We start from the raw sequence: 16879 nt of genomic DNA on the forward strand, positions 1-16879 counted from the left end.
AGCTCGTAATCGATTCTTTCGGCTGCAGATTAGATGATGCATACTCTACAGCAGCCTCGGGCTCGAGGTCACAGGCGACACAAGCTGTAGATATAAGCTATGGGTTAAGGGGCGAGCTTACTGATATAAAATCCCTGTTGCTCTACTCCCTCCCTTGATCAAGTGTTTCTCAAGTTTATTAAACAACATGAGAGGCACTGATTTTTAGGACGTTAAATCGTGCACTATGGTTTTTGGCGCTTTCGTGCACTATGGTTTTTGGCGCATCGAGCTACCAAGCATTAGTTTGCCCAACTAATTACTATTTCTTTCAGCTCCGCTGCTGCATTCAGCAGAAACAAATAAGTGGAAGAGCTCACGTGTTTCATTGTATTTCTTATAGCAAGCTATAACAGTGAGCAGGCGGTTTTTCCCCTCTCTCTCTACGTTACCAGCTGCGCTGTACTAATTTCATTTAATTTGGCGCTTACGCTTCCAACTCTTGTTTGTGTACTTTTTAGACGCAGACTGAGTCTGCAGCAGATATTTTGTCGTGCACCATGGTCTTGGCGCTTCATACTACCGAGCATTGGTCTGCCTGAGTAATACAATATTTCTTTCAACTCTGCTGCTGCGTTGAGCTGAAACATTAAGTGGCAAGCTGATTTAACATTAATGCTATAATGGCTCAGGTTGTAGAGTTGAGCAGACGGGTTTTCCGATCTCTTTCTCTCTACTTCTGCGCTGCACTAATGCAGGCATGTGCATTTGAATTGGTGCTTACGCTTCCAGCTCTTATTTCTTGTACTGGTTTTAGGCACAGACTCTAGGAGTCCTGCAGCGGATGTTTGTCATGCATTATGGTCTTGGCGCTTCATGCTACCAAGCATTAGTCTGCCCGGCTGTTAAGTTTTCTTTCAGTTCCGCTGCTGCTTTGAGCTGGAACAAATCAGTGGGCGAGCTCACATATCTAGAGTAAATTCCTATGGCAAGCTGTATTACACCTAATGCCATAGTGCAAGGGTGAAGAACATCGGTCCTGGAGAGCCGCAGCCCTGCAGAGTTTTGCTTCAACCCTAATCAAACACACCTGAACAAGCTAATCAAGTCTGAATGGTTACTAGGAAGCTACAGGCAGGTGAGTTTTAATTCGGGTTGGAGCTGAACTCTGCAGGGCTGCGGCTCTCCAGGACTGGAGTTTGCCACCCCTGCCATAGTGACTCGGGCTGAAGAGTGAGCAGGGTTTTTCCTGTCTCTACTCCTGCACTGCATTAATTAAGGCACATACATTGATTTGGCGCTTACACTTCCAACTTTTGTTCATCTGACATTTGCCGTGCTCTATGGTTTTTGGCACTTCATGCTACCAAACACTAGTCTGCCCGGGCTAATAATTATTATTCTTTCAGCTCCACTGCTGTTTTGAGCTGGAACAAATAGTGGACTCTGTGCTATGAGTGGGCTCTGTGGAGTTTTGCAACACACATTTGTCGTGCAACATGGTTTTGGCACTTCAGGCTACCAACACTATTTGCATAACTAATCATTATTCTTCTCATCCCAACTGAGATGCACTGAGCTGAGCTACTGTGTGAATGAGTTCACGTGTAAGAGTATCTCTTATGGCAAGCTATTAATGCTCACCATGGTCAGCCTACTTCATGTGATTGATGCGGCGCTTTTGCTACCAACACTCGCTTCACATGACTGGCTGCATTATGTGACTGCAGCATACATTATTGTGCACTAGAGATGTTGGGTGCTTCATGCTACCAAGCAGTGGTTTGCATGGCTAATTACTCTGTTCTTTTAAGCTCTGCTGTTGCTCCGCTTGTTACGTTTCGGACTGATTTTGACCGTTCTCCACGCCTTAGCTTTGGAGATCGAGAGGACAGCCCTAAAGCCATTGCTGCAGGGTCTATGTTGACATCCAAGTCCCCACTCTGTGGTTGGTGCTAGCATGCCTGGTTTTTCCCGCAACTCAGGTGTCTCGGGGCCTCATGAGGGAGGATCAGGCTGTCGTATGGTTACACCATCCAGCTTCTATGGGTTGATTGGATTTGCTTCACCTAACCTTGTGCTTGGAGTAAGCAATTTCAAGATGCTGACGCAGAAGTTCATCCTGTCTCTATCTGAACCCGAGATTGGTTTGTGACCATCGATCTAAGGATGCGTACTTCTGCATCCAGATCGTCAAGAGACACAGGAAGTTCCTCAGGTTTGCTTTTGGAATAAAGCTTGCCAATACTGTATTCTTCCATTGAACTGGCCTTGAACGCAAGGTGAATGGATGCGTCTCTGGCCCTGTCTTAGTTTTGACCAGGTTCCTGTCGATCAGAGCAGTTCATGTCCCGGGTCACTCGGGAGTCGACTTACTCTTGAGATAGAGTTTGGAGGCTGGAGAATGGAGATTGCACCCTCAGGTGGTGAGTCTCATATGGCAGAGGTTTGGCCGAGCGGAAGTGGATTTGTTTGCTTAGAGCATGCGCTTTGCCCGCTCTGGTTTCCTTGTCTCCTCAATCGCCTCTGGGTGTGGACACTCTAGCCCAAGAATGGCCCAGGACCAGTCTTATGCCTTCCTGTCGACCCGTTTTCTCCCAAAAGATTCTGTTCAATGTAAGGTTGTTCAGATTGAACGTCTGTTGTTGGTGGTGCCGTTTTGGCCCACTCGTACGTGGTTCTCAGAATTGGTCAGTCTGTTAGCCGGCCCCCTTGGGAGGTTCCCCTCAGACATGACCTGCTGACTTAGGCTCGGGTCATGATTTGGACATCCCCATCAGGATTTTTGGAACTAATGGGTGTGACCCCTGAGCAGAGTTGAAATGTGTTCCGGTCTCTTGGCAGAGATTACCGACACTATTCTTAATTCTAGAGCTCCCTCCACGAGACGCTGTATGCCCTTAAGTGGACACAATCTGCTGGTTTCCCGTTTCATGCAGGGATGAGACGGCTTAGGCCTTTCTGCCAGCACAGATTCTTTTTTGGGACTTATTTTTCGGTTGGAAGGCCTGGCAGGCCTCCATTTGAGCTGTTTAAGTCTGTCAGATAACTTTGAAACCAGTTTTTTGGTAATCCTATCCTCTCTTAGAGGACTAAGGATCTGCAGGCTCTGTCAGCTCCTCTTGTATGGACTTTGCCCCGAGGCTGGTTAAGTCTTACTGCTTCCTAGGCCTAGTTAATCCTAAGGCTGCTTCGACTCCGTTTCGCTTTCAGCAAGTGGTTGGAGGCTTTCTCCCCTGCTATGTGGGGTCAGATGGTGACTATACCTCTAGCCTATGAGGCGCGTGGTGTGACTTCGCCTCTAGAGGTGCGTGCTCATTCTACGAGAGCAATGGCTTCTTCTCAGGCTCTCTTTAAAGGGCCTTTGATGGGAGATGTCTGTGCTGTGGCAGGTTAGTCCTCTCCTAGCACTTTCATCAAGTTCTACTTGTCTGGACGTGAGGATGGCTCTTGGCTCCCGGGTCTCTTCCGCTTGAGCAGACTCTTTCCTCTGTCTTCCAGCTATCTTAGGTACGTCAGGCGTGATGGTATAGCGTTCCCATAGCGATGACGTCATCGCAGCATTGAAGTGAACCTATGAGAGGGAACATCTCGGTTACGTATGTAACCTTGGTTCCCTGAATAGGGAACGAGATGCTGCGATGCTGGCCGTTCCATACCTTCGATAGCACTTCCTTCGTCATAGTGTAAAATCTGATAAAATATATGAGCATACGCGACGTATGCTCCGGGCGCTGCTAAGCGCTATTGGCCAATAAATTGGCGTGATGGTATAAGGGCTTCAGACATTCGTCACACCGGAGGTGTTCCCATAGCCATGACGTCATCATCTTGTTCCCTATTCAGGGAACCAAGGTTACATACATAACTGATATGTTCGTCTCTGGTCTCGGGTTTCTGTAGTGGATAACTTTGAGTAATTTGTCCAACACTACTACTTTATTTAACACTTGTGTCATATGCAAAATATATAATTATTTTGTCATCACCCTGAACTGTCAATTCAGTTGTCATTAATAGGAGCTGACCGAAACGGCCCATCTTCTCTGTTTATTATACTCCATGTTTAATATCAGTATTTATTATACTTTTATTCATGGTAGTGTATTTTTTTTAATCTAACAGTACAGTTTTTACAGTTCTGTAGAAAATGGAAGAGGCAGGAGTTTTTCCCATGTAAAACCTACAGTAAACACTTCTGAACATAATTTCTTGACCGACTACGGCTACAAACTTTAATTTTTTTCCACTTATATAGCCTATTTTGTCCCATGTCTCAAGAATAAGTTGAGTAATGATGCAAACAGAAGTCAGAGCTGAACTCACATGTGGTGTCTTCAAAATGTCCTCCTAGATGAAAAAAAAAAAACATCTCTGAAAGCTGCTCCAAACGCCTCCACGCACTGCAGGTTTGTGTGGGGTAATTGACACTCCTCATTACGAATCTGTCCTGTACTTTGTCATGCCACCTACAGTGAGATTAACTTTTGCTCCCGTTATGAAATGTTCAAGGCATCAATTTTAGTCACATTAAAGTTCAGTTTCTGCTTAGACAAGTGTGACAGTACGTTGATGATGCTTTTTGTGTGTGGCTACACCCACGTTCATGGTTGTGGTAAACCTCACAGTGAAAACTTGAACAGTGATAGAAGTAGGATGTCACATACAACAGAAAGATTATAGCTAAATACGTGTTACTTTCATATGTAACAGTACCATGCAGCTCAGTTCAGTTCAGTTCCATTTTAGTCAAGCCAGCAGTTGCATGCCAAAAACGAAACCACTTTTCTTTTTATAAGAGCATGTTCTGCTAATAATTGAGCTCAAGGGAAGAGCGTTAACCAGTGTTCCTCACTGAATTTCCTCGTACAATAAAATTAAGGTCAAACCCATAGCCATCTCTAAAAACATTTATTAAGATTAAAAGGTTTAAATAAATGTTTGAGAACGGTAACATTTCAGTGCTGTCTATAATCTGGTATTAACGATCACAAAGGTTGTTTTAACCATAAATATAGCATGCCAACAAGATATTTATTTTGTGAGAAATGCTATAAAATTGTTTTACAATAAAATATGGACCTCACATATAAACTGAGGTTAATAGGTGGCCTGTGTGTGTTGTGTAGTCATATACACAGCCACTAGGGGAACATAGCTGTTACTATAGGTATATTTTAGTATGGCTGGAATGGCTAATAACTATCGTTTTTTATAACTATTTGAATGCCTTTTGACAAAAAATGACACCACATGCATACATCCAGTACAAAACTTTAAAAGGTTTCATCTTTCATTCTTGTTTCCTCACATAAGGTTGCATTGGGCTCAATCTGATATCATATTTTGTAATGTTGTAAAACAGTTAGGCCAACTTCCTCTTACACAACTGAGCCATAGGTGTAGATATCCATTCCAAACCAAAGATAAGCAACAGAGAATGAATTAACATAAAAAATGTATTATAATAGTTAATATAATGCAGAGATCATTAATAATTCATTAAAATAAACATTCATTAATCCTTTTAAAAATATAACATTAAAATCTACAAATGATTGCACAAAGAAAAGAATCTTCTTGACAAGTTTAGACAGAAGATCGTAAACCATTATTAGTATTATGGTTAATCTCATGAAACCTGGTAAGAATTAAGCAGACTTATCTTGTAAATTCTCATTATCATAATGCAAAAAAAACCAAAAAAAACAAATGCAATTCTCATTACTGTAGTGCAAGAAAAGTACATACATAGATTGGTAGCATCTGTTGAACATCCTTTTGTATGTTTCTGTAAATTAATTTAACATAATAATTGAAAGAAAATCACAATTATGAGAATTACAAAAAGATCTAAAAAGAAAAACTTGTAGGTACATTACAGTAATGAGAATTTGGGTTTCAAACTCTTTTGTTTTATGCAGGATAAAATAAGACCTTATGCGATAAAGCATAAAGTGTAAGTGTGATGCTTATCAGCTTTTTATAGTATTGATTTTCATAATTGTGTTTCACAAACTGTTTTTAATCAAAGCCGTCTCCTGGCCCATGCATAACACCATGCTTCTGCGAGAGTGTTTGCTGTATGTCTGTCTCACTGTTCCTGTCTGAGCTCTGTGAGGTTTCTGTACTATTTCTATAATATCTGTATTGCTATTATAGGCAGATGAGAGACACAGAAGCTCAGAGAAACAGAAAGGTGTGATCGACTGTAGACTCAAGAAGGACAGACTTGGCTTTGAGAAGTGGAGTTAAATTCTGTAGATCTATTAGGGCTGCCATGTAAACCCTCTTCATGCTCTGATTGGTTATGCTGTCTTGTCAGTCTTTCCAGCCTCCGCCCCAGTGCTTTTGGAGTTCTGATTGGCTTCGTCTTTCTTTTTGACATCTCTGCTGTCAATTAAAGCATGTTCACGCTTCACCATCTGTTCCAGCTCTTCCTGAAACAAGAGTGGTGACATCTCATGCAATAAACATAGTTTAAGAAAGAAACAAAATATTACTGATTTAAATAACATGTCAGATCTGTGTGTGAATATGCCTGTATTTACTTTCCAGCCCAGCAGTTCGGCAAGAGCCATGCAGCCGTCATCACAGGTGCTCAGGTGAGCCACATCTCTGTGAACGATCAATAAAAATCAATACATTCTTTTCAAACCCCATTAACACCTGTACGCTTATTCACACCAACTGCCATTTTAAAAGTTTAGAAATAATTAAAGGGGTCATATGATGTGATTTCAGTTTTGTGTTTCGTTGCGAAAGCGAAAATACTTTGTTTGGTCTCCCAAAAGAGGACACATTATTCCCTTAAATGTGAAAAAAAATATTTTTTGAACGCTTGACTCTGTGAAACACAAGAATTCCAATGTACCTGTACTACACTGTACCTGTGCAAATGGCAATAAATTCAATTAAATTATTAGTGTATTCATATCTAAACGATCAATAAAAATCAATACATTCTTTTCAAACCCCATTAACACCTGTACGCTTATTCACACCAACTGCCATTTTAAAAGTTTAGAAATAATTAAAGGGGTCATATGATGTGATTTCAGTTTTGTGTTTCGTTGCGAAAGCGAAAATACTTTGTTTGGTCTCCCAAAAGAGGACACATTATTCCCTTAAATGTGAAAAAAAATATTTTTTGAACGCTTGACTCTGTGAAACACAAGAATTCCAATGTACCTGTACTACACTGTACCTGTGCAAATGGCAATAAATTCAAATTCAATTAAATTCTATTCAATTCTATTCAAAAGAGGACACAACTACAAATCAGTGGTTAAGCTGTATTTACAACACTGTTCCAGAACAGTTCAACCTAAATATTCAGATGTGTGCAGCGCATTTTACGAAGGACTGTTGTTTCTTGATCTTGGGAAGGCTGTGCACAAAGGCTGTTTCTATAAAGTGGGGCAGTTCCAACTTTGCAAGGACAGTCTGGCACTTCTGACTCAGCCTGTAAGTACGTTTTCATATTTAAAGGATTTGCCACTGATGATTCAAACGCGAGTTTTGAGCAGTGTAGAGTACCGCTTGTTGTTTGTCGCTTCTCCGATCACAACATGGTTTTATGTTTACGCGGCGCGATATGCAACGCAACGCGTAAAAAGACAGTATAAGTCATTTAGCAACATCATATGATCCCTTTAAGACATTCTTATGTTTTTGAACGAAATTGATCATTTGCTTCACCTACGATGCATTAAATTGATTGAATATTACTTTAATAATAGGGCTTTTCACACTGCACTTAACCACAGGTTATCATCATCATAAACCCTGCTTTTAACCTCAGGTAGAGGAATGTTTTACAATTCTAATTTAGAAGCTGGGTTAGCACTGCTTTTTACCTGGGTTTATGAAACCCTGCTCTGGAGGGATTGTACAAGTGTGAAAGATGCTGTCTCAGAATGCTACGGTTAGATGCCTAAAAATAAACACCCAACAATGTGCCCCATATTCATGTACTTTGGAAACTCACAGAAACAGTCACGTGTGTTGTATAATTTTATAATTTTCAGATAAAAATAATCATAAATTAGTTAAGGGGATTCCGAATTTCGAGAGAATGACCCATATACAATACCTATTAAAATCATTTCAGGATCGGTTTGAATAGTTTTGGTGTTCTTTTTTGGCCAGAGATTCACAATGCCTGTGAATAGGCCTCAAGAAACCAAACCGTTTAGCATGACAATACTTGGAGGCCTTACCTGTAGGCTTTGTCTGAGTCAAAATCCATTCCTCCTCCAAAACCGATTAATCCCATGCCAAATTCTGACTGTTTGAGATAGACACACAATGCAAAAACGAAATTATAAAATGAATTTGTTTTGTTGAAATGTTTATAATAATTATACATTTATTCAATTACAGACCTGTCCGGTTTTCTCCATATTGATGAGCAGTCTAGGACAGCTGTTTGACACTCTGCAGACGAGACAATGATTGAGTCAGAGATACAAAAAAACTTGTTATTAAAAAATGACAGACCTGAATATTTTGTGCAGATTTGCACAAACTTCAAACATTAATCATTCAATATTATTTGCTGGAAAAATCAAGTATTTAATGCACATTAATTCAGCCAAGCTCCAACAGAAAGTGCCAGTAGACCAGTCCTTGTGTCATCATGACCCTCGAGTATGAAAATGTCAGGACGGAAATATTTAATAGCATATATTTCGAATGCCAAATAGGGGGTTGTTAAGTTTGATTAATTTGTGCAAATCAGTTCACAACACTGATTCAACAATTCATTTGCACCATCATTCAAAAATGTTCATGTTATGCTGTGTACTACTACTTTATGTATCGTTAAAGTGGTAAATATTAATAAAAACAATTGAGTATCATTATTTCTTGTATTTCATTTAGTGAAAACGGTGTGTAGAACATGATTTTTTGCTGCATTTATTTGACATGATTTAGTCATATAGATTCTGCTCGGCAACAGTGGCCATTTGATCAAAATAACGGTTCCTCTGATTACAAAACATTTTACCGGTCAAAAGTTTTTTAATGATTTTTAAGACTTTTAATGTTTTTTACAGGAGTTTCTTATGCTCATCAAGGCTGCATTTATTTGATCAAAAATACAGGAAAAAATGTAATATTGTGAAATATTATTATGATGTAAAATAACGTTTTTCTATTTTAATATACATTCAAATCTAATTTATTCCTGTGATGCAAAGCTGAATTTTCAGCATTATTACTCCAGTCTTCAGAGTCACATGATTCTTCAGAAATCATTCTAATATGCTGATTTATTATCAGTGCTGGAAACTGTTGTGCTGCTTAATATTTTTTTGGAACCTGTGATACTTTTTTTCAGGATTCTTTGATGAATAAAAAGTTAAAAAGAAGAGCATTTATTTAAAATAGAAATCTTTTCTAACATTATACACTATCGTTAAAAACGTTGGGGTCAGTACATTTTTATTCTTTCTTTTTTTGAAAGAAATTAAAACTTTTATTCAGCAAGGATGTGTTAAATTCTTAAGAAGTGATAGCAAAGATTTATATTGTTAGAAAAGATTTATATTTTGAATAAATGCTGTTCTTTTTAACTTTTTATTCATCAAAGAATCCTGAAAAAAGTATCGCAGTTTCCCAAAAAATATTTGGCAGCACAACTGTTGCCAATGTTTTTTTTTCTGTATTTTTGATCAAATAAATGCAGCCTTGATGAGCATAAGAGACTTCTTTAAAAAACATAAGTCTTACTGATTCCAAACTTTTGAATGGCAGTGCAGTTCAAAGAGTTAAAAATATCCAGATCTTTTACCTTAAAAAACTGTACCTTATTTACATCGATTCCACAGCATTTCCTCCAGAATCAGCACAGAAAATGTGAAATAATCTAAAAATGTAGCGGGGCCTTACCTAGTGAGAATCTTACCTACTGACTAGTGATGCAAAAGGTTGAACCTGCAGGGATGTGCCCATTATGATGAGAAGGTCACATCGAGGAAAGTCCTGAGGTAAACAGTAGAATAGTATAGTAGATTGTATCAGTCAAACTGAGAATGTGGACTGACTGGAAAGGAACTTTGACCTTAACAGATAGGCTGAATCCTCACCATTTTCATGGAAGTGAAGAATCGGTCAGGCAGATTCTCCCCAAAAAACACAATATCTAAAATAGGAGAGGAAATACATCCACAAAGAGGCTAAAATCATCACTACAGAAGTAGAGGGTAGTCACCAATGAAAGCAATTGAATGACAGAATAAATTTGGGATTGTTTCTCACACTCAGCTTATATCATTTCAGAAGACCAGGAATTATATAGCCTGTATGGACTACTTATAAATATATATATATATATATATATGCTGTAAAGAGCAACTCTAAGATTCTACAATATATCTTTTGTGTTTCATGGAAGAAAGAAAATCACACATCTTTGAAATAACATCATTTTTGCATGAACTGTCTTGAAGCCAAAACTAATTCAAATGACTAATTCAAATTATACATTATTCTTAGAAATTCTTAGAAATAATTGCTCTTACCAGGTTTCACCAGGCTCCCACAGGAATCACACTTAGGAATATCTTCAGAGAAAATTTTATCTGTGAGTCAAACACATGAAATGCGAATAGTTTACTATATTCCCACATCTCATTTAAAACTGCAAACAGAAACCACAGAGAAATTTCAGCGCTCAATACTGTACTTTTCATCCAGTCCATGGAGTACTCCTTACGACAGAGGAAGCTCACACAGTGAGAGGTGTGAAATGTACCATGAGCTTCAATCAGGTCCTCTCCTTCCAGACCTGCAACTCTCTCTAAAGTATCGATGTTCTTAAAAAATAACAATAATAATTGTATAATATGAAATAATTATGTATACATACTAGCATAATAGTATAATAATAACACAAACACTCTTTTACCTGAGAGAAAGAGCGAGTCAGTAGACCTTTGTCCTTCAGCATCCTCATGAAATAGTGGCATACTGTGGGCTAAAGAAACCAAAGAGCATGCAAGAGTCAAACACAGCAATACATGTGTCATTATTTGTATGCGGTGCCTTATCGACCTCATGACATGACAAAGAAGAGCATGTAATATAATGGAATTTGGCATAACGAGGTGGAAGGTTTGCCAGCATTTCATTAAATATGCATTATACGTAATTATGCATATCTTTTGTTAGTTATGTATATTATATGCTATGAATTACAGATGTTTGTTTATTTATTTATTAAAAAAGCAGACTTATTCCACACTGCTGTCAAGGCCAAATCAGCTGTTGATTTCTGATGTTGCAATATTGTTTATATTGATTTTTTTTTTTTAATTTGCAGAAATTAGACATTTCAAGTCAAAAGGATATGGAAAAGGCTCAGGTTTGATTTCATTCATAACAGAATTTCATTGGTGACCCATGTATGTCAGAAAAGATTCATAAATTACCTTAAACTGTCCTGGGTAGAGCTCTCTGGCAAGAGCAAAAAAGGGCTCCGGATGTATCTGGAAAGAGACAATGAAAAATTTGGCTTGTGTCCTCTTAGATAACAAATAATGAGGCTGCAGCTTTTCTTCAGAATCACAAACAGACCTTGAAATAGTCAATCTGAAAGATGGCCTCTGGGTAAGGCAGGTTGTACTTCTGCAAGTTGGCATATAGACCAGTGCCAGGAGAGCGGAAATCTGGGATTCCAGCAGCTTAATGTGAAAAAGACTACAGGTTAATTAATACTTTAACATATACCAGGATACTATATATGGGGCAGTTGTGGCCTAATGGTTAGAGAGTCGGACTTGTAACCCGGAGGTCACAGGTTCGAGTCTCAGTAACAGCAGGGATTGTAGGTGGGGCGAGTGAATGTAAAGCGCTCTCTTCCACCTTCAATACCACGACTGAGGTGAGACCCTTGAGCAAGACACCGAACTCCCAACTGCTCACAGCAAAAATGGCCAGAGATTTTATGTGTTATGTTATACTTAAAATATTATATTATACTTAAAGAGGTTTTGCCTATAAGCGGTCTTTAAATATAAAAGAAAAAAAATAAATAAGATATAATCTATTAAAAATAAATAAATAAAAAATAATAATGTGCCTAATTTAAGAAAACTGCTTTTTATAAGCGATTTACTTACATGTAGATATTCCAGCTCCAACCATACAGATAATGTTCTTGCCTGTTAAGACAGACAAACACATGTAATTTACTGAACAGTATCTCACTAGCTGACTCGAAAATAACCTGCTCAAACAAAGGTGCAATATATTCACCACAGTGTTTACACAGGAAGCCAACCTACAAACATTTTTTTGCAGCTGACTGAACATACTGAATTGAGCACAGTAAAGTATTCTAACATTGAAAAAAATGACACACTTCACTTTTAAAGACTGGACTCATCTGAGAAGTTAACTCACATTTGCCACTCAGGATGTAGCGGGCGACCCCATCCAGGGTCAGCTCATCCAAGACTTTCTCTCCAGGACTCAGGCCAAGAGTTCGTGAGAAGAGACTGCGTAAGAAATCCACTGAAAAAGAAGCATATCTAACATTAGCTAAGATCACATAATTTCTTTAAATGTACTTTAAGGACAGATTCTTTGACATACTCTCAGTGTCTCCCGAAGCGTCGCCCTCATCACTGCTGTCGTCAGACTGACCCTGCAGAAAAGCGTATCAAAATAATACAGATTTTATTATTATTATTTTATATAAAGATATAGATATGAACTAGAGCCCGACCGATATATCGTTTTGCCGATATTATCGGCCGACATAAGCCTGTCGCCGATATATCGGTATCGGCGAATATGCCGCCGATATGATTTGTCTAATTTTAAATGAATAATAAAAACTGAGATAAAAAATGTACTTAAGCCAGAACTTAAATGTTACTATGGTAAAATAAATATTCAAACCACGTGTGTTAAAACAAACACCCCGTTACTTTGTGCATCGCACTCATCGCAAGTTTATTGTTAAATTGTTAAATGCCCTTACATATCTCTGTCACCATTATAAGTGTTTGATCACCATATTTGAGTGATCATTGCAAAAAATGTGTTCATGTATATATATTCTGTTTATGTATATACTGTATTCGATATATAGTACCAGTCAAATATTTGGACACACGAATGGGCCTTTTTTTTACTCCCTAATATCGGTATCGGCCCCAAAAAAACCATATCGGTCGGGCTCTAATATGAACTGGTGGCTTACTATGCTGAACATGGTGGATGTTTACTACATTTATATCTCATGTTCACATATTAATTTCCTATGTACAGTATACATATGTTTTGCAGAAAAATATAATAAAATAATAATAGAAAATACTGTTGGGGGGGACTAGAAAAAGCTAATATATCAGCTGACATTTGGCCTGTTTTAAATGACTGGCAAAGGTTGAAGCAATTTTATTAAATAATTTATTATGCAGTTTTATTATTCTGTTATTTTAGCTGAAAATGGTTGTACATAAAATATAATAATAATAATAATAATGTACTATTACTGTAAAGTCAAATGGTAATGCCATGGTATTTTGATAAATACATAAAGAACTTAAAAGAATACCATGCCACTTCCAAGGTTCAAAAAACAAACAAACATGGTATTAGCTTTGTACAAGCCCAAAAATACATATTACTGTGGTAATATATATAACTCAAGTTATATTTTTATTTACCCCGAGATCTGGTGTGTCAGCCTCCTCTTCTGCCCTTTTAGAAGCCTCTGCAGGACACAATAACACATATCACACTGATGTGAACGTCATAATATCAGTCAAACAGTGGAAAAACTTCCAAAACACAATTAGCTTTCTTTTGCTAACGGCTAACTGTGTCTGATAACACCCATATAAACAAAGGCACATCCATAATATTACCTTCAGACATTTATCCGCTTTCAAATAATACAAAAAATTCGAAAACCCATGAAGTTAAGAGATGACAGCACTGTTTTATTAAAGGGACAATTGCTTTTGTGCGTCGCTAATATTTCATTGGCTGGCTTATGTTGATGATAGGTGGTAAACGTTCGTGGACATGCAGTTCGTTCCTCGCGGGGGCGCAAGAGCAAGAGGCTCCGAATCCTCCGCTGAGTCGCATGCTTCTTCTTCTTCTTCTGTTGGTTTTATGGCGGGTTGCGAACCAACTTCATAGGTGCATACCGCCACCTACTGTGATGGAGTGTGAAGAGAATGTACCATTTCTCACCTAAATCTTAAATTCTGTTCATTATTCCACAATTCTTAAGAAATCTCATGACTGCACTTATTTGTTTTCCTGCATTTGGACCATCATTCAGAATACTACTTAATGAAAATTCTTTAACTCCTAAGGATTGTAATTCATCTTTAAGTCGATCCCTTTCTCTTTCATATGCTGTACATATCATCATAACGTGTTCCACTGATTCCTCTATGTAAGGGCGCACAGGGTAGCTCATGAATCCGATTTGAACATTTACTGGTAGAATTTTCTCAATCATACCTATCATTACAGTTGTACTCATTTATCTTTTCCCATTACTATTTGATGTCAACCATTTAACCTCTGTTACCTTTATGCCTGTAATCTGATTTCTTAGTACCTCATCAGTTAGTGACAATGGAACCCCATATATCACCCCTTTAATTCCGTTCTCTTCACCTGGCACATTGCATTTCACTCCTATTCCTCCCAATTCTTTTATCTTAATAGCCATCTCTTGTTGCTTTTTGTTCAAACAGAACACAAGCACTCGATTGTTTGATAGGTATTTTGCAGATTTAATGTTTCCCAATGCTTTTTTGAGAACCTTGGTTAATCGCATGGGATTACTCATTTCTCCCATTGTTGCGAATGTAAACATAACCTTGTACTCATCCACCGTCCACATTGTTTTACTCCTTCCTCCTTCTACCCCGATTTCTTCCGAATCTGAGGCTCTGTCTTTCCGTTTCTGAGATGTCAGCTTTACCTGATTCCACTCTCTGAGTCGCATTCAAATCTCCGGCCGATTTTTATCTTGCAGAAGAAACCTATACTCTTATTCGTTTAAATTTATCCATGTAAAGAATAGGTACCTGACATACAAAAAAAATTTATTGCAATGTTTATAAAATAAAAAAAAAAAGACTACAAACGACTGTGATTGGTCCTTCCTTACAGCGATGAGAAAAGTAACAAGTATGGCATGACAATGCCGTGCTGCTTAAGTGATGTCTAAAATAACTTACCCCTGAATGACACGTTTAAAATTTGATAGCAATTTTACTATTTGTAAAAAAAACAACAACAACAACAAAAAAAACACCAACATAGGAAGAATATTTATCTTACCTGACCAATTAGAGACAACTTCCGGGCCTCTAATGCCTGCCCATTTCGGATGTTCCTGAAAAATGCCTTTATACACAATTCTATATTATTTCTCCGTAATATTTCTCTGCACTTTGTAGATCAAATCTTCCAGGTGGAAACTGTTATATTTGCACAAAACATGTATTTCAAGGCAATGTTAATGCGAGAGTGTCAGAAAAATTAACATCAGATTTTAAGACAAATTTTTCTTTTCTGATTGAAAGTAAATTGTTTACATATTTGCATAAAGGAAAATCATTACCGTTTAAATTTATCCATGTAAAGAATAGGTACCTGACATACAAAAAAAATGTATTGCAATGTTTATAAAATAAAAGAAAAATACTACAAACGACTGTGATTGGTCCTTCCTTACAGCGATGAGAAAAGTAACAAGTATGGCATGACAATGCCGTGCTGCTTAAGTGATGTCTAAAATAACTTACCCCTGAATGACACGTTTAAAATTTGATAGCAATTTTACTATTTGTAAAAAAAACAACAACAACAACAAAAAAAACACCAACATAGGAAGAATATTTATCTTACCTGACCAATTAGAGACAACTTCCGGGCCTCTAATGCCTGCCCATTTCGGATGTTCCTGAAAAATGCCTTTATACACAATTCTATATTATTTCTCCGTAATATTTCTCTGCACTTTGTAGATCAAATCTTCCAGGTGGAAACTGTTATATTTGCACAAAACATGTATTTCAAGGCAATGTTAATGCGACAGTGTCAGAAAAATTAACATCAGATTTTAAGACAAATTTTTCTTTTCTGATTGAAAGTAAATTGTTTACATATTTGCATAAAGGAAAATCATTACCGTAAGTCAGATTTCTTCATCCACCTTCCGTATGTTCCTCTGTCTTTCTAACACTTAGATCTAATATCATCACACCTCCATAAAAAGGATTACAGTTATTTTTTTTAACGGTAGCATAGTATAGTTTATATTTAATAAATCATGTTTAAGTACAAGTTCTCAACTTGCATATTAAACATGAATATTTATTGTGTCGGTCTCAAAACAATTATCAAATACAATGTATTTTACATAGTAAAAACAGAAACATAGGCATGAGCACAGCACTTTATTGAAATAACATGTTTGGGCATTATAATGAACAATAATATAGAAGCTCCACTGTCAGCAGCAACATTGTTTCTAGATGTCTATGTCCAGTGTGTGTGGAAGCATCATGATGGTCCTCTGTTTGCTCTTGGCTGTCTGGCTGGATCAGGCCCTGCTCGTATTCAGCTCCCGTGACCCGGCAGTGTGGCAGTATTTCCTCCAGTAGTATCCATACCAGGCCTGGATTCTGCAGCTGTGGAAGTCCGGAAATGTCCAACCGCTTTAGCTTTCTGAGCATTTAAGGTGGAGGGGGGACAAAAAATAACACAGAATATGAGTCAAAAACATACAATGTATCTTTAATTTTTGCCCTGAAAGAAAAAAAACAAAAACTGAAGACTGTTTACAGGTGCATCTCAATAAATTAGAATGTCGTGGAAAAGTTCATTTATTTCAGTAATTCAACTCAAATTG

General features: G+C 37.7%; 2 protein-coding genes and 1 pseudogene across 2 annotated transcripts in view; all 3 read right to left on the reverse strand.

Moving 5' to 3' along the window:
• The window catches only part of LOC107677047 (uncharacterized), a 32010-nt gene extending 27337 nt beyond the window's left edge, over nucleotides 1-4673 (reverse strand). Inside the window, exon 1 of the mRNA XM_016471838.1 lies at nucleotides 4306-4673. The gene's annotated coding sequence lies outside the window, so the exon portion shown is untranslated. The remainder of the gene's footprint in view (nucleotides 1-4305) is intronic.
• A 1184-nt stretch (nucleotides 4674-5857) lies between these two features.
• LOC107677097 (NAD-dependent protein deacetylase sirtuin-2-like) lies at nucleotides 5858-14049 on the reverse strand. Its single transcript, XM_016471895.1, has 16 exons — nucleotides 13866-14049; nucleotides 13665-13711; nucleotides 12583-12634; nucleotides 12391-12501; nucleotides 12108-12149; nucleotides 11563-11669; nucleotides 11418-11474; nucleotides 10895-10963; nucleotides 10673-10802; nucleotides 10509-10568; nucleotides 10074-10129; nucleotides 9893-9969; nucleotides 8367-8418; nucleotides 8202-8269; nucleotides 6531-6597; nucleotides 5858-6419 (listed from the first exon to the last, which is right to left on the reverse strand). The coding sequence occupies exons 1-16, from the start codon at nucleotides 13873-13875 to the stop codon at nucleotides 6288-6290; spliced, it is 1137 nt and encodes a 378-aa protein (XP_016327381.1). The 5' UTR covers nucleotides 13876-14049; the 3' UTR covers nucleotides 5858-6287.
• A 2368-nt stretch (nucleotides 14050-16417) lies between these two features.
• Nucleotides 16418-16879, reverse strand: part of LOC107677074 (ATP synthase subunit s-like protein) — a 3629-nt pseudogene continuing 3167 nt past the window's right edge.

The sequence above is a fragment of the Sinocyclocheilus anshuiensis genome, unplaced genomic scaffold, assembly GCF_001515605.1.
Source record: "Sinocyclocheilus anshuiensis isolate Anshui unplaced genomic scaffold, SAMN03320099.WGS_v1.1 scaffold24, whole genome shotgun sequence".
NCBI classification, from domain to species: domain Eukaryota; kingdom Metazoa; phylum Chordata; class Actinopteri; order Cypriniformes; family Cyprinidae; genus Sinocyclocheilus; species Sinocyclocheilus anshuiensis.